This window comes from Phyllobates terribilis, unplaced genomic scaffold, assembly GCF_046119375.1.
Source record: "Phyllobates terribilis strain yellow unplaced genomic scaffold, ASM4611937v1 Scaffold_167__1_contigs__length_4167997, whole genome shotgun sequence".
Classification (NCBI taxonomy): Eukaryota; Metazoa; Chordata; class Amphibia; order Anura; family Dendrobatidae; genus Phyllobates; species Phyllobates terribilis.
In genome coordinates this window covers 3,833,258-3,857,560 of record NW_027362927.1, presented here as the reverse complement: position 1 = coordinate 3,857,560, position 24,303 = coordinate 3,833,258, and the positions used below count along the sequence as shown (strand labels likewise).

The window sequence follows — 24,303 nt, the reverse complement described above, 5'->3', positions numbered from 1 at the left end:
TCCCAGCATTCCCAGCACGGTCACCTCTCCAGTCAGCAGCTCAATCATCTTGTAGGGGAGTTCTACGATCTTCCGGTCATTGATGTCATCATGTATGAAGGGGTGAGATGGAGGCCCTGTGATTGGGCTCAGGGGTCTTTCCCATCCCTCAGACACATGGACCTGACAGCGCTCACTAGAGGTCTTCACTAATATGTAATCCTGGTTATGGAAAGACATATAAATAAATCTCACTACAGACATTTCCAGAGTCCTGACCTCTCCAGTTCTGTTCATCTGTTATTCCCATAGATAAGAATGATGTAATGGGACGTCATCAGAATCTCTCACCTCTCCAGTAAGACGGAAGAGGATCTTTAGGGTGAGGTGTAATATCCCCTCCGCCATCTTGTCTCTGTCCAAATCCATCTTTGATGGGTCCATTAGGAAAATTCTCTTAAATAGAAGATCTTCACTGAGAGGATCTGATATTGTAGGGACCTGAATGAGAAGATGATGAGCAGATGTAACATCATAAAAATCCTGTGTAATAATACAATTACTGGAGATAATAAGGGAAACATATGAGATTTATTATTTTACAGTATTTAGTTTTCTTCTTTACATATACTAATAAAACCTATATATTTTAGGACACAGACAACACGCAGTTTCTTCCTTGGAGTCTGTAGCTGAACACATTTCTCAAAGACTCATCTGCCATAAAGCTAATTCTCCTCTCATTTACAGACACTGCAATCGGCATTAGCAATACTGCAGGAAATATTCATTACACGTGACATGAGAAATAACTACTTCATGAGGACGACATCTTCATCTTCTACTACGGCTCTTGAAACATATTTAGCCAGAGTTCTTCACTGACTACATCTCCACCAGCCGTCTATATGAATGTTTCCCGTCTTCCCCGGACTGTAATCTTCTATCACATTAGATCTCATGTTTGAACAGAAAAAAGGCTTCTCCCCTGTGTGAATTCTCTTGTGCTTAACCAAACCTGATTTCCGGCTAAAACATTTTCCACATTCTGAACAGGAAAAAGGCTTCTCCCCTGTGTGATTTCTCTGATGTTTGATTAAACTTGATTTCTCTGTAAAACATTTTCCCCATTCTGAACAAGTAAATGGCTTCTCCTCTGTGTGACTGCTCTGGTGATTAACAAGATTTGATTACTGGTTAAAAAACTTCCCACACTTGGAACAAAAAAATCTATTTTCTGCTGTGTGAATGTTTTCATGTTTAAGGCTATGTGCCCACGATGCAGAAATGCTGCATATTTTTTACGCTTCTCCCTGGCAGGAAAAACGCATGCATTTTTTACATGCGTTTTTCCCGCCAGGTAGAAGCGTTTGTCAAGCGTCTTTGCATGCATTTCTGCATGCGGGTTATCAAGCGCTTTTCCGAGCGATTTTAGCATCACTTGGAAAAGTGCTTGACAACTTGTTCACACTATATAAATCCATGCAACCAGCATGGATTTATAGTAGTGTGACCAAGTTAGTTAAAAAAAAAAGAATAAGAATGTTAAAAAATAAAAAAAATAAGTTTATACTCACCTTCCGATGTCCTCCCGGTGTTATCTCTGCTGCGTCCGGTGTGTTGGGCAGCTCGCTCTGTTGTGAAGGACCTGCGGTGATGTCATTGAGTCATGTGATGGGTCACATGACTCTGACGTCATGGCAGGTCCTTCACAACAGCGCGAGCATTGCAAGAGACGGGACGGAGCAGACAAAACACCGGGAGGACATCGGAAGGTGAGTATAAACTTCATTTTTTATTTTAAATTCTTTCTTTTACAGTTTCTATGGTACCCAGGTCTGGATGAGAGTCTCCTCTTCTCCAGACTTGGGTACCATCCGCACATAGAAACGCATAATATCCGTGTGTACAAATGTACTGACACGGATATTATGCGTTTCAATGCAAGTCAATGGCGGCGATTACGCTGCGTGTCCGCAAAATGAATGGACATGCTGCGGATTTTTGAGCGCAGCATCAACGCTGCGGAAAAATCCGCAGCATGGGCATTGACATTGCGGCTTGTCATTGGGGACCCTGGGGGGCGGATTACCAAGCGTTTCCCAAGCGTTTATGCTGCGGAAATTTCGCAGCATAAACGCTTGGAAAACGCATAGTGGGCACACAGCCCAAGAAAAGACTTTTCGAGGGAAAAACTTTTTCCATATTCTTAACCTGAAAATGGCTTCTTTGTTTTAGGAGCAATTTGTTTTTTAATGCTTATTTTGTGACTTTGATTTTCCTTAGTAGTCGGTAATGAATTAGAAGACAGAACCTGTTTCAAATGACCAGATGACAGATCTTTGCTGTGAATGGATGATGGTATATCTGGGTTAATGGCATTCACTTCAATTGTATCCTGCGGGATCTCAAGATCATCTGATTTAAAAATTGAAGATGTCAGCTGTCCCTCTGATCTCCTGGTACAGTCATCTGCCAAGAATAAAACCAATTATTATTTATGAATAACATATCCTTAAAATTTATATTGTTGAATATTTCTACTTAAACTCTACGTAAAAATGTACTTTATGTAAAAGTATCATTATTTACCAAGAAAACATATCACAGAAAAATCAGCCTTACCAACACCAAATCAGATAACAAATGCATTAGCATTTTAGTGTTGGTTGGGTGTACTGGGGTGTCTGTCCATGTGGGGTGCACTTATATAGTGCTGGGCAGCCTTCCTGATGTAATAGTATGGGCATCATCACTATCCTAAGCCAGACATTGCATCACACCTACCTGTGTGACTGGCGTCCTATGCAAGCTTCATCTGTGTGCATCTTTAATACTAGGCAACCACCCCCTCCATGAATTGGTAGGTTTGTGAGTGGTTGCTTCATCAGTATTTAGCACCTGCACTGCCCCCCCCCACCTTTATCATTAGGGTCTTCAGCATCCTGCTAGTGCATTTGTTATATGATTTGGTGTTAGTAAGGCTGTATCTTTTTCTGTGATTTTTTTTAATTTTGCCCTATGTTAGCCGTCATTATTCACCAAGACAATAACAGTACACAGACTAATAGAAAACCTCATAGGATGAACCAGTGGATCGTAGTGTCCAACTGTTTGTTAATTCTGCCTCCCAAATATGCAATAAAAAGCCACCAAACAATGTTATGTAGGTGAAATAATACCAATAAAAACTTCTACTCATCTCACAAAAAACAAGTCCCCACTCAGGTCCATCATCTGTCAATGGAAAACCAGAGGTTTCCACATTATTAGTGGCTCAAAGGCTTTTGAAAAGCAACATGGCTTCCATAAACCAATCCAGCAATATCCACTCTCCCAAAGTCAAATCTCACCCTCACTTCAAAGCCTTGCAGTGCCCCCAAGCCACATTTAGCATCCATGTATTTGACATTACTATAGTGAGAAGAACCCACTTAATTGATGCTGTGTGTCTCCTGGAGCACAATCTGGGCACTATGTGTTGGGTAATGAAATTATATATTTGTAATTTTCACTCTCCAACATCCACTGCGTGCTAATTTCCGGAAAGTGCCTGTGGAGTCAAAATAGTCACTACTCTATAATTTCCAAAATGGTGTCCCTTTATGAGGATTTCTACTGTTCTTGTTTTCTGCAATTTGGTCACATTAGGGCTTCTGCAAATGGTGTGTCCTATCTCCTCTGGGATCTGCTCCTGCGATGTCTGCTTCTCTCTCCAGAAGCCGCCTTATTCATCCTGCAGGCGGCGCTGGTGATGGAGGAGACGTCAGAACCAGAAGCCCTGGGCGGCGCAGGCTCTGTCAAGCCACTAAGATTAGGGTGCCTGGGACCATTAGTACTATCCAGTCTGGCAGTACGGGTGTGTGTGCTGTCCAGTTGGAGTAATCTGCTCCCTGCTTCAGCCAACTGGAAAGCACCACACCCTACTAAAGCTGGAAGCATATTGCCGGAAGCTGCCAGATACAGCCTTGTTCTCCTCTGGTTCAGTCCTCTGTGCTCAGCTCCCGGCTTGTGTATTTGTTTCCTGTTCGGAGAATCTCTAATCCCGTTTATTTTACTTAGCATTATATATTGTTTTGAGTATATCAATAGCCAATCACCTACAGCCGTACTACAGGCTTAAACCAATGTTAGTACGATTATTACAGAAACACACATATGGTCATATTATCGTTAGTTCGGCACATGATGGAAAGTTGCAAGGTTATACATCCCGGCTCAGACTAGATAGATAACAGGAGCAGGGTGTTTCATAGAATGTTCTTGAGAGAAAAGGTTCTTGTGAGAAAATTGCATGTGAAGCAGGAGAAAAGAATGAAAGAATGTATGCTATGCAAGGTGTAATAATAACATCATTTTAGAAGCTAGCACAAAATGAAGTAACTATAGCATGAATATCGATATGTCCTTTACATCAACCTTGTAACATAATAATTTGACACTCACTTGGTCAACCGTGAAGGGTCATTGCTGCCCTCCCTCAACAGCTTGGTGCCGTGACTCGGATCCCTAACCAGGGACGCCCCACCACCTCTGGACGTCCACAAAGAGAGACTTGCTTTCGGCCTCCCCCACTGGAATTGGGACTGATCATCCCCCACAAAAGCCACAGTAAGTGCCCGAGTTCTTTACTAGTGATACTGACCATTTGGCGTGGTTTCCACGTGGTGCGTGGTTGTTTGCAGTATGTCTGGATGTCTTGGTTGGATATAGTCAAAGGTGAGACTATAGGGGTGTAGTCCCATTAGGGGTCTGATATTGATAACTTTTAAAGTAGTACCACCTCGGATTGACAAGTGAATATTGTATGAATCTTCCTTAACTTCTGACAAAGATTCTTAGGAGACTGAACACTATTAGTATCAGTCGCGGCAGGTGATCGAAGATTGGGTAGGACACGCACACAGATATAAGTATATTGAGTGTCCAGAGGGCTGCAGACGCGAGCTCTCCTCCTTTCACCTAGTACCGTACGTGACTTCCCCGAAGGGAGGGGCGAGTCAGTGGAACAGTTGAGGCCGGCCGGACTCATACTGTGCACAAATCAAGGATCTTTGTCAGTCGAAAGGCAGCAGTGCAGTGATTAATCAATGTTTCTGTGGAGCAGAAAGAAAGTGTCTCCCCCTCAGGAGGGAGAGGATGTGATGACTATCATGGTCGGTTGAGAGGGGAAAAGATAATTTAAGAATGAACCAAAAGTGTTTAAGTTGTTAAACTTTCCCGTGGAGGGGAGACTTCAGCCTTCATTGTGGGACGAAGGAATCCGGCAGAAAAGGGGAAGATTAGTTGACTGTGGATTGTTGGAAGATGCTGAAAAGTTTAAGAAAGTTGCACATGAGATTTGTGGTGATGGATATGTTGAAATAGAGGAGGAGCCTGGTTATTTCAATTATCTTTATGTCAAGAAAGTAAAATTATCTAGCACTGTGACAAAGACTGGCTGTTTTGTGCTACAAAATGAAGCTGATGGGGAAAAGGTAGAGGAGGAAGTAGATTCCCCTTCCCAACTTATGTGTCCACAAACTGAATCTGAAGCCCCTAAAGAAGCATCCCCTACCCCCACAAATGTAGCCGTACCCCAGCCCCTGAATCCGGAAACTGAGCAATTTATACCTAAGGAGATTAAATACCCTGCACTTCCCACTGGTGGCCAGCCACCACCATATAACCCAGATGGCTGGCTTTGTAAAGTGTGTTGGGTCACCAATCCGGGATGGCGCGAGACGTGTTATAATTGTGGAACACGCAGACCCAGTGTTGTAGCACCAACCTTCCCATTACTTAACGCTGACGGTGGGTATTATGAACCATTGCCCCCACCTGCTCCCGCCATGGTCCACACTCCATTCGGGGAGACCCAGGGACCTCTGAACTCTACCCTATTCACCCTCTCCCGAACTGGGGAAATAGAACATGGACACGAGTACCAGGAGGTGGCGTCTGTTTTGCTGAATGGTCCTTCGGAATTTTCCACTATACTGAGAATAGGCATGGGGAGTACACCGCAACAGCAAGTTGGGATCATTGTAAACGCAGCAAATGCAAAACTACAGCATGGGGGGGGGGGGGGGGGGGGGAGGGCTAGCTGCAGAAATATGTCGTATTGGGGGGCCTACAATACAAACTACATCCAACGATTACAAAATATGATCCCCTGGATGTACCCAGGTCACAACACCTGCTTACAGAAACAATTCAAAACACCATAGCATATGCATCACAGCTTCATGCGGTCCCAACCCTAGCCCTGCCATTTATTTCCACCGGTATTTTTGGATATCCAAAACAAGACGCAGCCAAAATAATAGTCGGGGGTATAAAGTAATACATCGCCACGCATCCAACTAAATTGAGAGAGATAAGACTCTTGGCCATCGACAGGGATCTCGTTTATTATGCCGCTCAACTAATCAAACCCGATATCTAGTCTCCCCCAGTGTTCCCCTACCTCCAAGATCTCCCAACAATCAGTACTCATGCTGATTTCCCTCCAGCTCCACCCCCTCTCACAAAGATGGAGGAAATGGAGGAAGCGGACCACAATACCAGCCCACCCAAATATACCCTGTTTACCCCAGTACAGACAGATACTCTGTGTAACCGTCTCCCGGATCCCGAACATTCCCCAGTGGCTTTTTACAGGGGCATGGCCGCAAATAGAGAGATATATTCAACAACAAGGCAAGATCTTTTACACCTGCTCCGTGTAAAAGCCGGTGAAGGATATTATCCCATGGTAGAGGCAGCTGTCCCATATAATAGAGCATTAGACACCAATACGTATGAGAGTGGGGTTGACTTCTGTCAAGCCCTTAAAATATGGGCTCAGGATAAGTTGGCTGATCAATCCACTACCCTCACAGATGTCACTCAAGAGAAGGGAGAGTCGGCTGAGAAGTTTTATGGGCGCCTTATGCAGGTCTATAAGGACCTTGGGTTCTCCTTACATACTAAAACTCATTGCCAGCTGTTAGTATCCGCCTTTATCCAGGGGTTACGGACTGAAATCAAGGATGCGATATTGGCTGTATGACCAGATGTTGAGTCAGCCACCCCAGGAGATGTCCTAAAGGTAGCAAAAAGCTTCCAGAAAAGTGTCGCCCGGACCGCTTCTGCGGTTAAGCCCAAATCTAAACCCGCTGCAGTGGCAGTTGCGGCACCTGCAGTACCCGCAACACAGTATCCTCCCTTACAGCCCCACTATTACCCCATGGCGGTATCTGATCAGCGAGTAATGTATCCCGGGAAAAGGCCACTAGTGAATTCCTGTCTTCAGTGTTGGATGTGTGGCCGGACGGGACATTTCCAAAGGGACTGTCACACCCCTGCTAGCCAGTGCACCGCCCAAGCCCCCTATCTAGAAATAGGATGCCCGGCCCACGAGACTCACGAGAAAATGTCCTCCAAGACCATCCATTCTGAAATTGAGGCCAACCAGAGTCTGCCATCGTGATGCCCGTAACCACCCCTGGGCTCTGTTCATCTGTAGTTATCCCAATAGGAGGGAATCCGGTGAAGTTCATGGTAGACACTGAGGCGGCCAACTCCATTTTAAAATCCACTGAACTGCCCCAGGGTCTCCCAGTCCAATTTTCTAACGACAATCTAATATTGATCGGTGTAGATGGCAGACCTAACAAACACACTCTCACTAAACCTATTCCGATTGGCCCATTTCCAGAAGTAATGGCACAATTTGTCATATCCCTGATCTGCCCGGTAAATCTTTTAGGAGCAGACCTCTTGTCTAAATTCCGATCCCGAATTCAATACCAGGACAATGGTCAGATGATCCTTACTTTAAAGGATCCAAACTCTGATGCACACAGAGGAGCTCTGCATCTTACGGGCGCTACCCACGGTTATGATTAACATATCAGATACGATTGGAAATCTCCCAAAAGATCCCAGGTTAGCTCCATACACAGAGGAAATCCCTTCTCATCTGTGGTCACAAGGCCCAGACGACATTGGGTGATTGCCGGTAGAACCAATACAGGTGTACCTCAAGCCCGGAGCGCCCTTTCCCAAGGTTCGCCAGTAACCGCTCACACATGCACAAGAACAAGGTCTACACCAGCAAATTCACACCTTGTTAGAGAAAGGGGCACTAATCCCCTGCGTCTCCCCGTGTAATACGCCGTTGTTCCCCGTAAGGAATAAATCCCAACCGGGGCAGCCGCCCGCTTATCGATTGGTGCAGGATTTGAGGGCAGTAAATGCAGCGACAGTCTTGGAAACTCCTGTGGTGCCTAACCCACATACACTTCTCTCACAAATACCATCTACCGCAGCCTGGTTTACAGTAATTGATTTAGCAAACACCTTTTTCAGCATTCCACTACATAAAGACTGTCAGTTTCTGTTTGCATTTACATATCAGGGCAGGCAATTGACTTGGACGGTGATGCCGCAGGGAGCGCAGAATAGCCCTAATCAGTTTGCAAAGAACATGTCTAGCTGTCTGCTGCCGTGGCAGCTGGACAACTCTGAGGTAGTACTATTACAATACGTTGATGATCTTCTTTTGTGTGCCCCCACGGAGCAAGTGTCCATCAGGGCCAGTGTTAGCCTCCTCAAGCATCTAGCAAAACTGAATTGTCGAGTCTCAGCCTCGAAACTTCAGTTTTGCCTCGGTCAAGTGGTTTTCTTAGGCCACTGCCTTACTCAGGGTGCCAGACATCTCACAGAAGAAAGAAAGACCATCTACCTACTACCATTCCCAAAAGATCCCATAGAGCTGCAATGGTTCCTCGGACTATGTACATATTGCAGACAATGGATCCCAGGCGCTTCACGTCTGATGGAACCCCTATATGATGCATTAAAAGAAAACACTCTGGCTGGTGTAAACAACAAGGACCACCAAGAACTGCTGCAACAAGCCTTTGAGCAACTAAAATCAAGGATAATGACAGCCACTGCCCTTGGAAACCCGGATTATGTTCAACCTTTCCATTTGTATGTCTCCGTGACAGGAGGGCATGCAGCCGGAGTACTCACGCAGAGACACTATACAAAGCAGCGCCCGGTCGGTTATTACTCAGCGCTTCTGGACCCGGTAGCCAGGGCCTCCCCCAGCTGTCTACGAGCGGTTCACGCCACACAGCAGTTACTTGAAAAAATGGCGGACATCATCCTTGGACATGAGACTCACATTTATGCTCCACACAATATTGCGGCTGTTTTGGGTTTACAGCAACCTAAACATCGGTGCACACTGAGACACCTACGGGTGCAGTGTACGTTGATTTTGACAGAAAATGTGAAATTACATTGGTGCACCACCATCAACCCGGCCACCCTGCTACCAGCACCTGAAGGAGAGGGGAAAGATGCTCCACCACATGATTGTCTGGAACAAATTACTGCGGAGTCAACTCCACTTGTTTTAGTGGGGGAAGTACCCTTTGATGACCCAGGACTTACGTTATATACGGATGGATCCAGATATGCTGACACCTCTGGCAGGTTTCATACTGGATATGCTGTCACAACTGAAGATACATTGGTAGAGCCTGCAGCCTTACCTCCCAGTATGTCAGCACAGGAAGCAGAGCTCAAAGCTCTGATTGCTGCTTGTCAACAGGCTGAAGGAAAACGTGTGAATATATTTACTTACTCGAGATACGCCTTCGGGATTGCACACGACTTTGGGGAGATCTGGGCAAGGAGAGGCTTTGTCACGACTGCAGGTTCTCCTGTGAAAAATGCTGAAAGCGTCAGACAATTGATGGAAGCGGTACAGCTACCAAGACAGTTGGCTGTTGTAAAGTTAAAAGCTCATACCCGACCAGATGCCCCTGAAGCAAGAGGTAATGCACTTGCTGATCTCCATGCTATGCAAGCAGCTCTTCTTCCAACATCCATGTCCATGGCTGTTACGCGGCAGCAAACCAAACAGCTAAATTCCGTGCCAACCCAGGATCAACCTGCAGAAAATCATCAACCGGTCCCTCCAATCACAAAGCTACGCTGCACATAGCAAAAAGTCTCTAAAGAAGAACGCCAGTCATGGAAGGAGGCGGGTGCTAAACTGATAGATGGGCTATGGAAAAAGGGACAACTGTATTGTTTGCCTCGACTCCTATATCAGGCCGTTGCAGCCTGGGCCCATGGACCGGTGCATCGAGGGAAGAATCAAGCTTTGCTACTGGTACAGAAACTCTATTGGGCCCCAGGAATTTCCACCGTGTTGAGCGCACAAAAGAAAGGTTGCTCAATATGCCAAAGCTGCAACCCAGGCAGATTACAGAATGTACCGACAAAACACATTGCTAAACCAGAGTATCCGTTCCAACGATTGCAAGTTGATCATATCACTCTCCCTAAAGCAGGACGATATGAATACTGCTTAGTGGTAGTGGATATGTTTTCCAGCTGGCCAGAAGCATTCGCCGTTCCAAACATGACTGCCAAGAAGCTGGTCTCTGAAGATGTTTGCCGGTATGGAGTCGCAGAAGTTATCGAAAGTGATCAGGGACCAGCCTTTTCCTCATGCGCATATCAAGAAATACTTACCATGATCGGATCAACAGTGGCGCTGCATACTCTTTACCATCCTCAGTCAAGCAGCAAGGTGGAGAGATTGAATAGCACACTGAAAAGGCAATTGACCAAAATGATGCAGGAGGATACGGCCCAGTGGCCTGAACTCCTTCCCATTGCACTATACCACATACGCACCACCCCCATAGGGAAACAAACTGTCACCCTATGAGATACTATTTGGGTCACAACCAGCTATAGCTTGATTTACCCCACAACAATTATCAGAAGAAACAGATCATGTTGTGCAATATGTGATTCAGCTTGCCAAAGCCTTAACTAACACCCATGCGTTAGTATCATCTTCTATTCCAGATCCAGCTGATGCAGAAGGTTATCATAACCCTCAAGTCCGGAGATAATGTGTATGTGAAGAGGCATGTACGGAAACACAGACTAGAACCATTGTATGACGGACCATACCAAGTGCTCCTTACAACCCCAACAGAAGTAAAACTTGAAGGGAGGTCAACATGGATCCATGCTTCACATTGCAAACGTCAACCATCCTGAGATGTTTTATGATAATATGTATGGTTAGATTAATCAATACCTGGAATAGCCTACAACAGAGTACTGACCCTTTTAATAACAAGTTCATTACTCACCACCAGATTTTGGTACAAGAATTGAGTCAATTAGAGAACAACCCGATCAGTGACTGTTGGATATGTACTCACTCACCAGTTTCAGCCACTAGTATGCCTTTTCTTGCGGTCCCAGTCACTCTGGAAGAAATACTAAACTGGCCCAATTGTAGCGGCGCCCTTGCTAATAACGCTACTAAGTTTAGTAGATTATGGAACACCACTGTATCTCCCCTGGTGGCAAGGAAATCTTACTGCCACCAGTAGACACCTACAATGTCTTGCCCTTAAAGGAAACAAATGGGTGCCCAGAAACAAGTCTTCCTTGACTAATTTAGGCTTCATACCAACTGAAGGTCTACAAATCAGTTTTAATGCTACTCCTAGTACGGCAGATGCTTTTAAACCGTCATTGTTGGAAAGATACATTCATAATCACTCATGGGTACATGCAAATCTGTTTATAAAAGGTACCAATGATACATGTTATAAAATATCTGGTAACATCCCTTGCAATGAATCTTCTGAATATAAGCCTAGTGATCCAACATGTGGCAATCCGGATATTGGATACTGTAGCCCCCTGGGACAAATGCCTTCATGGTGTATGTTATCAAATAACACAGTTTTTATCGATTTGGTACATAAATTAGTATTACTGCACTCTGCTTTATGGGATCTGCCATCAGCCACAAATTGGGTCTGTGGGAATAATGCGTATAAATGGCTCCTAGTCAGAGTAGGGGGGACTTGTACGTTGGCCCGGCTTACTCCAGCCACTTATCTTATTCCCCATAGTAAAGTAGATATGAGAACCATCCCTCTTCATACCATCTATAAATGTGCCAAGGACAACACTCCACGCCCATCAGTAAGACCTCATTTAGTACAAATGAGTATGCCCAATAAGATAGCCAGTACTGTCTTCCTCTACCCTATAGTAACACAAATGTGGGACAAATTAGTGGAAGTCACTGACTACTTAGATGACCAGATTTGGAGTGTGCTGGAAGTAATTAATACTACTGTTGAGGTGCAGAATCAACTTATTATAGAGGCTAATCAACATACTTTAGTGCTGGACTATTTGACAGCAGCTCAAGGAGGGATGTGTCAGGTTATAGGCCCAGCCTGTTGTCACTATATTGACCCCGGCTCTACCATACGGTTAAAGACTAAAATGGAAGACATTAGGAAACTCAGGGAAGAATATAACAAACATAACGAATTGACCAAAGACAGTTGGTGGTCTGATATGTTCTCCTTTTTAAATCCTGCTAATTGGTTTAAAGGGATTGGTGGATGGATTGTTGGAATATTACAAGGAGTGTTGCATATTGCTGCTTGCATCTTGTTAATATATGTCTTACTAAAACTAGTCTTTTATTGTATCCCATTTTGCATGAGGAAAACCTGCCAGTCATCAGAGAGCAAGGAGAACGCTGTTAACAGACATCCAGTGCTACTGTACACGGACCTCCCAGATGTGACCAGCATTGAGGACCTGGACGGCAAGGGAATGATGACCTTCACCCGCACGCCCCGACCAACCTCACGTCTGAAGATCAGAGCTTTATGATTATATCAACCAACAAGGGGGGATGGACATGCCGCGATAGCCTCGATTGGTAACAAGGGCACTAATTGAGTGAAGACCAATGTCCCTCAGGCTCAAAGCATGACCCTGGGAAAGCACCTCTAATGTGGATAATAACATAATTTTTAGGGGGGAAAATGTAAAGGACATATTGATATTCATGCTATAGCAACTCCATTTTGTCTGCTTGTTTTAAAATCATTTATTATCACTCCTTGCATAACATACATTCTTTCCTTCTTTTCTCTCGCCTCATCTTTCCCACACTAATTTTTCTCACAATAACATTTTGTATTTTGTCAGACATTCCGCTCCTGTTATCTAACTAGTTTAGGCCAGGATTGACCTTGTAAAATTCCATCGTGCTTCGAACTAATATGACCATATATGTGTTTCCGTAATAATTGTACTAACATTGGTCAGCCTGTAGTACTGTAGTATGACTGTAGGTGATTGGCTATTGATATGCTCAAAACAATATAAAATGCTAAGCAAAATAAACGGGATCAGAGATTCTTTGAATCCTCCCAATACAGAACATTGTTTTCGTATGGTTTTCTGTGGATTGCAATCAACATAATAATTTGACACTCACTTGGTCAACCGTGAAGGGTTATTGCCCTCCCTCAACAAATCCATGAAACCAGGGCTCAAGCCATGGCCACACATCTCCTGCAGACGTGAATAAATGTATATTACAGCCATCAGCCACGCACAGCTTAGAGATATATCATGGCACAGGTGTAATGTTTTCTGTATAGTTTATCACAATCTGGTTTGAAGTTAGTCGGTTTTAAAAGAAATTGAAAAGTCAGGATTAAGGGTAAATCAGCTGTTATTGTACAGAAATTCACACTTGGCCCTCACTGCACATTTAATATTTTCAATCATAAAAGTTAAGTTAGGTCAGGGAGACTGGACCTGGTCTTGTAGGGACCATATGAGCACATTCAGCAGCACAGAAGGGAGAGAAGGTAGATTCATCCAATAAGATATCAGGGATCTAGGAAGCCAACAGCATCATTACCCTCCGCTTTCTCTTACAGGCCCATCATAATATTTTTCTTCAAGTGATTTTCTCACTTGTCAGCACATTCTACATACGCTGTCATTTTACTTTGTAGTTCACAGATCTGGGCAGGTAACGGTCAGCATCTCCTAATCCCAGGGGGTAGGTGGATCCTCCAGGTTGTAAGTTCTATGGAAAAGGTCTTTCAATGTTCAAAGCCATTCAAACAGTTTTGGGTGGAAGAGAATGTTGTGGTCTAGAGGCAAAATGGTGATCACACGATTGTGATACGGCCGGACTACACCACTGATAAAGCAGCCACAGCCGGTGACTGAGAAGAATCTGTGACTTCTCTGCATTTAGTGGTTACTACTCACCTGGGTAGTCATATGTAGGAATCTCCTCTTTACACCACTCATCACCCCTCACATATGTCTCTGTAGTATCAATATGGGTCAGATCTTCACCCTGAAACAAATATTATAAAAGTCACAGACAGATGGAGAAGTCACATCTATGATCAGCTCTAATCCTGCCATCTCCACCGTTCTCATTACACAAGTATAAAACATATAATACTGGTGGATAAAACAAGACTGAGCACAAGACCTTCACAACCGTCTACACATCATAGGGGAGAGCACATGACACCTTCTCTCCATCTACCTGATGATCCTGAGGAACATTGGGATCTTCTTGTTTACAGTCCTGTGGAAGAAGAGGATGGGGACATCTCTCTGGTGTTGTCCTCTCACTGGATAGATCTGGAGGAAACACATACAGGGACTGAATTCATTCTTTACATACAGATAATTATAGGCCGTGTGTATTCAGTCCTGTCTATTACCTGGTGATGTGAGGGGCTGGGGAACCTCCATCATGACGTCTTTGTACAGATCTTTGTGTCCTTCTAAATACTCCCACTCCACCATGGAGAAATAAACAGCGACATCCTGACACCTTATAGGAACCTGACACATACAATGATACCGTCATCCCCCCGATCCCTTCATAGCGTTACTGTATAATGTCCCAGCATTCCCAGCAGTGTCACCTCTCCAGTCAGCAGCTCAATCATCTTGTAGGTGAGTTCTAGGATCTTCTGGTCATTGATGTCCTCATGTATCAGGGGGTGAGGTGGAGGCTCTGTGATTGGGCTCAGGGATCTTCCCCATCCCTCAGACACAGGGTCCTGACAGCGCTCTCTGGAGGTCTTCTTCACTACTGTGTAATTCTGGTTATAGAGAGACACATTAATAAATCTCACTACAGACATTTCCAGAGTCCTCACCTCTCCAGTTCTGTCCATCTGTTATTCCCATAGATAAGAATGATGTAATGTGACGTCATCAGAATCTCTCACCTCTCCAGTAAGCCGGAAGAGGATCTCTAGGGTGAGGTGTAATATTTTCTCAGCCATCTTGTCTCTGTCCATATCCATCTTTGATGCGTAATTCAGGAAAATTCTCTTATATAGAAGATATTCACTAAGAGGATCCGATATTGTAGAGACCAGAATGAGAAGATGATGAGCCGATGTAACATCATAAAAATCCTGTGTAATACAGTTACTGGGAATAATAAGGGGAACACATGAAGAGATTATTGTACAGTATTTAGATTCCTTTACATCTACTAATAAAACCAACAGTGGTGTGAAAAAGTGTTCGCCCCTTTCCTGATTTCTTATTCTTTCACACTTAAATGTTTCAGATCACAAAAGAAATTTAAATATTAGACAAAGATAACACAAGTAAACACAAAATGCAGTTTTTAAATGAAGGTCTTTATTATTAAGGGAAAAAGAAATCCAAACCTACAGAGCCCTGTGTGAAAAAGTGATTGCCCCCCCAACTCCCCATTAATCTTTGGGAAGCGGAGTTCAATTTCGCTAGCCATATAGAGGCCTGATTACTGCCACACTTGTTCTCAATCAAGGAATCACTTAAATAGAACCTGCCTAAAAAAGTAAAGTAGACTAAAAGATCCTCAAAAGCTAGCCATCATGCTGCGATCCAAAGAAATTCAGGAACAAATGAGAAACAAAGTAATTGGGATCTGTCAGTCTGGAAAAGGTTATAAAGCCATTTCTAAAGCTTTGACACGCCAGCGAACCACAGTGAGAGCCATTATTCACAAATAGCAAAAAACATGGAACAGTGGTGAATGTTCCCAGTAGTGGCCTGCCGATCAAAATTACCCCAAGAGTGCAGCGACGACTCATCCAAGAGCTCACAAAAGACCCCACAACAACATCCAAAAAACTACAGACCTCACTTGCCTCAGTTAAGGTCAATGTTCATGACTCCACCATAAGAAAGAGATTGGGCAAAAATGGAAACTCCCAGAACTGGAAGTTGACCCGACATCACCGATGTCCCAGTCTCAATGATTGACTGGGCTGTGGGCGAAGTTTCATCACTTCATAGCCCAGCATCTCGTGGGCTTGCGGCACTCTGTTAATGAAAGCAGTGAAGAGAGAGCGCACACGATGCTGGGCTGTGACATGTGGTGAAACGCTGCCCACAGCCCAGTCAATCAATTCCGGAACTTGACGTGAAGTCACCAGACATCAGAGGCAACTGCAGCCGGGGGTCACATGATGGTGCTAAGAGGACAACGATAGCGCCGCTCACAGGCACATTTGGAAACACAAGGTATTTGAAGAAAGCCTTATTTCCTAGGTTTAAATCCATCTGACAACTACACATTGCAGTGGATAACCTCTTTAATGTGACCATCTCTTAATGTTTTGATACACATGTCCAACTGTTCAATGTTTCAGTACTGTAAGATGGCCGCCGGACAGGTGTGACGTGCAGAAGTAGTGCTGTTGCTTTAAAAGCATTCAGCAACTATTAGAAGTAACAGAATCACAGGAGACAGGAAGTGTTGTGCTCCAGAAGCATCCAGCAACTAGAGGGGTTAACACAGTCACAGGAGAAGGGGAGTGTTTTAGCAGAGCCCCAGGGGGATTATGGGGAAGTTGTTTACTGTCTGTCCAGAGCCAAAGAGAAAGGTGGCTTATGATCTGTATCTGTATCTGTATCTCACAGAAGGCAAGAAAACAGAATTCAGGTCAGGAGGGAAGCTAAACACAGGTCAGATAGACTCCCTGAGCTAACAGTGTGGAGTATTGTCGACCAGGAAGATAAGGACTGGAAGGAATCCTGTCATAGGGATCGTCTCCCTCATCAAACCCCCCCCCCCCCTGCTCCATGCAGGATAAAGAATGCTGTGTACAATTGAGTCCTTGTGAAGGAAAAGCCTGTGGTTGTGTATGCATTTAAACTGTGCTGTACTGTGCTACAGGATAATAGACTGTGTACTGCTGTGCTGCAAAGGAGACTGTACTGTTATTACTGGAGCCTGTTGCTCAAAGAGACATGTACATTGCATTGGCCATGCCTCATTAAATGTTACTGTTCTACCGTTTATGAGGACTCTTTCAAATGTGTCTGGTCAGCAATTTAATCTGTCCTGTGCCTCAGAGAAGCTGCAGCCTATGGTCGCCCGGAATAACTGTTCCCCCAGAATTCCAACGAATTCATTTAATCGGTCTCGCCCCTATCTGAGCTTAGGCGGCGTGCATGTAACACAGGTGCTTGAGGGGAGATATATATCATCGAGGTTGGTAGCTTTGGTGATGTAAGCCTTGGAAAGCAGACTCAAGGACAGATAGTGCTGAGGGTTAATAGGGCATATCAGGGCCGAATTTACGAGCAGTCAAAGAGTGGGGCTCACATAGTCCCAGCTGGGGGTGTGGCAGATAAAATGAAGACCAAGTGTCTCATTCAGTGTCTGTGACTGGAACTGTGGAGACCTCCAGGCTGTTTGCTAAAGGACACTGACCCGAGTAGGCGAACCCACAGCACTGTCTGAACTATTTACTTTCTGTTTTTCACTGTGTCGGAAAAGGGCGTCTTTTTGTTAGCTTATGCTGAGTGGTTTATGAAGTTCTAATAAACTAGCCTGGACATTTTAATGAAACTGGTGCTTTCCTCAACCGCAGCTGAGTGAGTAGAAACCCTACAGAACTTTTTGCACAACTTGCTGTTCTCTAACAAGGAGCTTAATGGCAAAATTCACAACAAGTGTTTGATCCATGAATCGCCCAAAAAATTTAGGCGTTAGAATTGAAGCAGGATGTTTTTAGATGAAAGTGGTCACTGAGCTTTGAGTGTCACAGAGTGTCATCATCAGCAGGTTGCAATAGAGATACAGAGAGAGTGGAAAAGTCACAGAAAGGCAGAGAAGTGGACATTCTTTGGCCACACTCCACACTGATGACTGCTTCATTGTGAACAATGCCTTTCGGAACTGGATGATGAACGCCACACAACTGCAGGCACATTTAAGGGAGGTGAGAGGCACCCAAGTGTCATGTCAGACCATTCGAAACAGTTTACATCAGTGTGGTCTGCTAGGGTACCTGACCACACCACCAGGCACAGGCGTCATCGACTTGCATGGACCAGGTAGCATCTACGCTGGACGAGGGAACAGTGGACTTCAGTGCTGTTCATTGGTTAAAATCGATTCATGCTGAGCAGAAATGATGGCTGTCAACGATGTTGGAGACATCAAAGAGAGTGCTATCCATCAGCGACTTTTGTCGCCAGTGAGGGTTTTGTTACAGTGTGGGCAGGTGTGTCTAGTCAATACAGAACTGCCCTACCAAACCAAACAGCCAAAGAATAGGTGGAAAAGATCTATAAATGCCCTAGCGTTTCCCTCTCTATCAGCACACCTACCTAACGTGGAGGTTGGCACCCTGTCCTGCGCAATGGCGCCCCCACTCATCGGCGGCGGTCCCTGACTATATGTCCCTATGACACCTCTATTTCAAAGAAAGGAGTTAAGGACATTTGCTTATTCAGGCCATTCGGGTGTACCGTTCTGAGGTTGAAAATCCAACGGGTCTACCTCTGTAAAATCGACCTATCCCAGTTACCTCCTTTCACGGGAGATGTAATTTTCTCGACCCCCATAAATAGGATCTTCCTTACATCCCCGTGATGCAGTAGGTTGATGTGATTAGCGACCAGTGTGTCTCTTTTATTCCATATATCTCGTATATGTTTCCCCACCTTCCTACGAAATTCTCTTCTTGTTTTTCAACATACGCCACCACACACTCACATGTGCCGTTATAGATGATGCCCTTAGTGCGACAATTTATGAAGTGCCGAATGGAGTACCTGATACCAGTAACATTGCTTCTGAACTCTGCCTGACTGGATCGATTCACACATCTTACATCTTACCCCACATGTGAAACACCCTTTGATTCCTCTGTCCAACCAAGTTGGGGTGGTTCTCAGCTGATACTGGCTACGCACTAGTCTATCCCTCAAAGATTTACCTTTTCGGTATGTGATTTGTGGGTAAGGTGTGATCTCATTATCCATGTCTGTGTCCATCTTTAATGCTCCTTTGGAGGATTGATCTAATCTCCTCCTCTCTATTGCAATATCTCATGACGAATCGTGTAGTTTCACTTTGATCGGGTTTTTTAAGGCCTCGTTGTATGCCTCCCTCAAGGCTATTTCGGGGTAACCTCTGTCTTTAAACCTTATCTTGAGGTCATCTGCCTGCTTCTTGAAGGACCGCAAGGTAGAGCAATTCTGGTGCATTCTTAAATATTGTCTCTTGGGGATTTCCCTCCTGAGGGGCGCCGGATGGTTGCTCTCCCACTTCAGGAGGGAATTTGTGGCCGCTTCTTTCCTAAGGGTCTTAGTGATAATTTCACCCTTGGAATTGATCTCAATTTTAATGTCCAAAAAGGCCAGGCTAGATGAATTCAACTCATACATAAAATGTAACCCAATATTGTTGACATTGAGTTTCTTGACAAAATCCTTGAACGTCTCCTCAGTGCCCTTCCAGATGACAAAGATATCATCAATGTAGCGGAGCCACATGATAATACTCTCCTCAGGGCACTGCGAAGTGTCACCAAAAACAATAGTTTCCTCCCACTAGCCCAGGAGCAGGTTGGCATACGATGGTGCACACGGACTGCCTATCGCGGTGCCACTGAGCTGGTGGAAGTACTCCTTATTGAATAAAAATAAATTTTTGATCAGGCAGAATTCCAGTGCTTTCATCACGGACTGGTTATGTCTCTCGTACTGTCACCCCCTGGTACTCAAATACCGCGTCCAGAACGATCTGATCTATAAAACTGTCACACTAGTTAACCCCTTCAGTGAACAGTGTAAAAAATAAAAAAGGTGGCAAAAAACTATGGTTTTTCATGAAGCCGCCAAAAAAGTGAAATAAAACACCATCAAAAAGTTAAATTTAAATTAAAATTGTATCACAAAAAACATCATCTTGTCACGCAAAAAGCAAGCTGTAATACAGCTCCGTCAGCAGAGAAGAAAAAAAATATAGCTGTCAAAATATAGCGATGCAAAAATGATTAATTTTCTATAAAATTGTTATTATTGTGTAAAAGCGCCAAAACATAAAAATGATATAATTGTAGTATCGCTGTAATCATACTGAACAGAAGAATAAAGCTGCCTTTTAGCACACACGGAACAAGATAAAAAAATCCAAACAATTGCTTGTTTTTGTTCATTCTGCCTCCCAAAAATCGGAATAGAAAGCGATCAAAAAATGTTATGTGCCCGAAAATGGTACCAATAAAAACATCAACTCGTCCCGCAAAAAGCAAGCCCTTAAATGACTCTGTAGGCAGAGATAATGAAAAATTATAGCTCTAAAAAAAAAAAAGGATCTTTTAGTGTGTGACAGCAGCCAAACATAAAAAACAATATAAATCTGGTATCGCTGTAATCGCACCGACCCATAGAATAAAGTCGTCTAATCATTTATACCACATGAGGAATGGCATAAAAAGTAAATAAAAACTATTCTTCACCTGCTGTTGATTTGTTCATTCTTCCTCCCAAAGATCGCAATAAGGCTTGGCGCACATTTATCCTGCGCTCTACGCTGAGCGCTTACATCAGGGTTTCCGTGTAGATCTCTGAAATATGTGATTCAGATGGAACCCCCGGTGGAAGATTCCCTATAATAGGGCAGATTAAGACACTGTGGACTCAAGTCTGTCCTATGATTTGGCAGTGTCCATATTTTTAAGCGTGCATAAAAGCGCAATAGACCAAAGTTTTGTGTACTTCTGAAAAAAAGACAACGCTAAACACAGACGAGATGGAGTCCACAGTAACTCTGCTGCCTCATTATAGTGAATGGGTTTTATCTGAATCATGTCACTCAGAGATTTACAGTGGGGGGAAATAATTATTTGATCCCTTGCTGTTTTTGTAAGCTTGCCCACTGACAAAGACATGAACAGTCTATAATTTTAAGGGTAGGTTAATTTTAACATTGAGAGATAGAATATCCATAAAAAATCCAAGAAAATCACATTGTATAAATTAGATAAATTTATTTGCATTTTGCAGTGAGAAATAAGTATTTGATCTCCTACAAACCATTATGAGTTCTGATTCCTACAGACCAGTTAGACGCTCCTAATCAACTCATTACCTGCATTAAAGACAGCTGTCTTATATAGTCACCTGAAAAAGACTACTATCCACAGACTTAATTAATCAGTCAGACTCTAACCTCTACAAAATGGGCAAGACCAAAGAGCTTTCTGAGGATGTCAGGGACAAGATTATAGACCTGCACAAAGCTGGAATGGGCTACAAAACCATAAGTAAGACGCTGGGTGAGAACGAGACAACTGTTGGTGCAATAGTAAGACAATGTAAGAAATACAAAATGACTGTCAATCGACATCGATCTGGGGCACCATGCAAAATCTCACCTCGTGGGGTATCCTTGATCATGAGGAAGGTGAGAGATCAGGCTATACACTACACGAGCTGGAACTTGTTAATGATCTCAAGGCACCTGGGACTACAGTCACCAAGAAAACCATTTGTAACAGATTACACCTTAAAGGTTTAAAATCCTGCAGTGCCCTCAAGGTCCCCCTGCTCAGCAAGGCACATGTGCAGGCTTGTCTGAATTTTGTCAATGAACACCTGGATGATTCTGTGAGTTATTGGGATAAGGTGCTATGGTCAGATGAGACAAAAATTGAGCTCTTTGGTATTAACTCAACTCGCCATGTTTGGAGGAAGAAGAAGAATGAGTAAAACCCTAAGAACATCGTCCCAACCGTGAAGCATGGTGGGGGAAACATTATAGTTTGAGGGTGCTTTTCTGCAAAGGAGACAAGATGACTTCACCTTACTGAAAGGAAGATAGATGGGTTCATGTCCCATAGAAAACTTATGGAGGGAGTTGAAGCTCTGAGTTGCCAAGCAACAGCCTCAAAATCTTAATGATTTAGAGATGACCTGCAAAGAGGAGTGGACCAAAATTCCTCCTGACATGTGCGCAAACCTCATCATCAACTACAAACAACGTCTGACTGCTGTGCTTGCCAACAAGGGTTTTTCACCAAGTATTAAGTGTTGTTTGCCAGAGGGATCAAATACTTATTTCTCACTGCCAAATGCAAAAAAATATCTAATTTATACAATGTGATTTTCTTGATTTTTTTGTATATTCCATTTCTTAATGTTAAAATTAACCTACCCTTAAAATTATAGACTGTTCATGTCTTTGTCAGTGGGCAAACTTGCAAAAACAGCAAGGGATCAAATAATTATTTCCCCCACTGTAGATGGAAACCCCAATGTAAGTGCTCAGCGTAGAGCGCAGGATAAATGTGATCGAAAATGTTATGTAAAATGTTTTCAAAAAATGCTTCAATTCAATCTACAAAAAATGCAAGTCCCCGCTCAGGTGCGTCTTCTGTCAATGGAAATATATGGGGCTTCCACGTTACTGGTAGTACAAAGACTCTGCAAAAGCCTGTGCTAAACAATTATAGATGGCTCTGTAGGAGTTATTAATATACCTGAATACATTGTGTACCTCTTGTTACCCTATCACAGCACTAGTTGTATTTTGTCGACTTGGATTTAGTCTCTACCAACCATATATGTGGTGGCGGCTCTAGAGGTGGAGGTTAATCGCCTCCAAGATTTCGTCCGAATATCCCTCATCCTATGAAATTCTGTGCCTCAACACGTCCGATTATCCACCATACTTTTATCCTTCAGATGGAACCTGAAAATACATCTCTTTAACCACTTCGCGCCAGAGCCTGTTTTTGCCTTCGTGACCGGGCCAATTTTTTCAATTCTGACCACTGCCAGTTTATGAAGTAATTACCCTGGAACGCTTCAACGTATTCCCCTGATTCTGAGACTGTTTTTTCGTGACATATTGTACTTCATGATAGTGGTAAAATTTCTTCGATATCACTTGCGTTTATTTGTGAAAAAATCGGAAATTTGGCGAAAATTTTGAAAATTTTGCAATTTTCAAACTTTGAATTTTCATGCCCTTAAATCAGAGAGATATGTCACACAAAATAGTTAATAAATAACATTTCCCACATGTCTACTTTACATCAGCACAATTTTGGAACCCAAATTTTTTTTTGTTAGGGAGCTATAAGGGTTAAAAGTTGACCAGCGATTTCTCATTTTTCCAACAAAATTTACAAAACCATTTTTTTAGGGACCACATCACATTTGAAGTCACTTTGAGGGGTCTTTATGACAGAAAATACCCAAAAGTGACACCATTCTAAAAACTGCACCCCTCAAGGTGCTCAAAACCACATTCAAGAACTTTATTAACCCTTCAGGTGATTCACAGGAATTTTTGGAATGTGGAAGAAAAAAATTAACATTTAACTTTTTTCACAAAAATGTTACTTTAGACCCAATTTTTTTATTTTTACAGGGGTAACATGAAAAAATGGACCCCAAATTTTTTTGTGCAATTTCTCTTGAGCGTGCTGATACCCCATATGTGAGGGAAAACCACTGTTTGGGTGCACGGCAGGGTTCGGAAGGGAAGGAGCGCCATTAGACTTTTTGAATGTAAAATTTGTCTGAATAATTAGCGGACGCCATGTTGCGTTTGGAGAGCTCCTGATGTGCCTAAACAGTGGAAACCCCCCACAAGTGACACCATTTTGGAAACTAGACCCCTTAGGGAACTTATCTAGATGTGTGGTGAGCACCTTGAACCCCAAGGTGCTTCACAGAAGTTTATAATATTGAGCTGTAAAAATAAAATTTTCACATTTTTCCCACAAAACCGTTTTTCATCCCTTAATTTTGCATTATCATAAGGGTAATAGGATAAATTGCACCATGAAATTTGTTATGCAATTTCTCCTGAACACGCTGATACCCCATATGTGGAGGCAAATTACTGTTTGGGCACATGGCAGGGTTTGAAAGGGAAGGAGCGCCATTTGACTTTTTGAATGTAAAATTTGTTTGAATAATTAGCGGACGCCATGTCACATTTGGGGAGCCCCTAATGTGCCTAAACAGTGGAAACCCCCCACAAGTGCCACCATTTTGGAAACTAGACCCCTTAGGGAACTTATCTAGATGTGTGGTGAGCACCTTGCACCCCCAGCTGCTTCACAGAAGTTTATAATATTGAGCCGTAAAAATAAAATTTTCACATTTTTCCCTCAAAAAATGTTTTTCATTCCCTAA

General features: G+C 43.4%; 1 protein-coding gene across 4 annotated transcripts in view; it reads right to left on the bottom strand.

Moving 5' to 3' along the window:
* The window catches only part of LOC141207915 (uncharacterized), a 30,023-nt gene extending 6,016 nt beyond the window's left edge, over positions 1-24,007 (bottom strand). Inside the window, exons 1-9 of one of the 4 annotated variants that reach the window (XM_073664479.1) lie at positions 22,635-24,007; positions 15,084-15,291; positions 14,775-14,954; positions 14,568-14,691; positions 14,387-14,484; positions 14,098-14,188; positions 2,294-2,451; positions 331-480; positions 25-201 (exon numbers count right to left, since the gene is read on the bottom strand). In XM_073664479.1, the coding sequence (XP_073520580.1) occupies positions 25-201; positions 331-480; positions 2,294-2,451; positions 14,098-14,188; positions 14,387-14,484; positions 14,568-14,691; positions 14,775-14,954; positions 15,084-15,161 (1,056 nt within the window). In that variant the 5' untranslated portion in view covers positions 15,162-15,291; positions 22,635-24,007. The remainder of the gene's footprint in view (positions 1-24; positions 202-330; positions 481-2,293; positions 2,452-14,097; positions 14,189-14,386; positions 14,485-14,567; positions 14,692-14,774; positions 14,955-15,083; positions 15,292-22,634) is intronic. The other 3 variants (XM_073664478.1, XM_073664480.1, XM_073664481.1) reach the window with 3 other exon arrangements.
* Between the last annotated feature and the right edge of the window lie 296 nt (positions 24,008-24,303).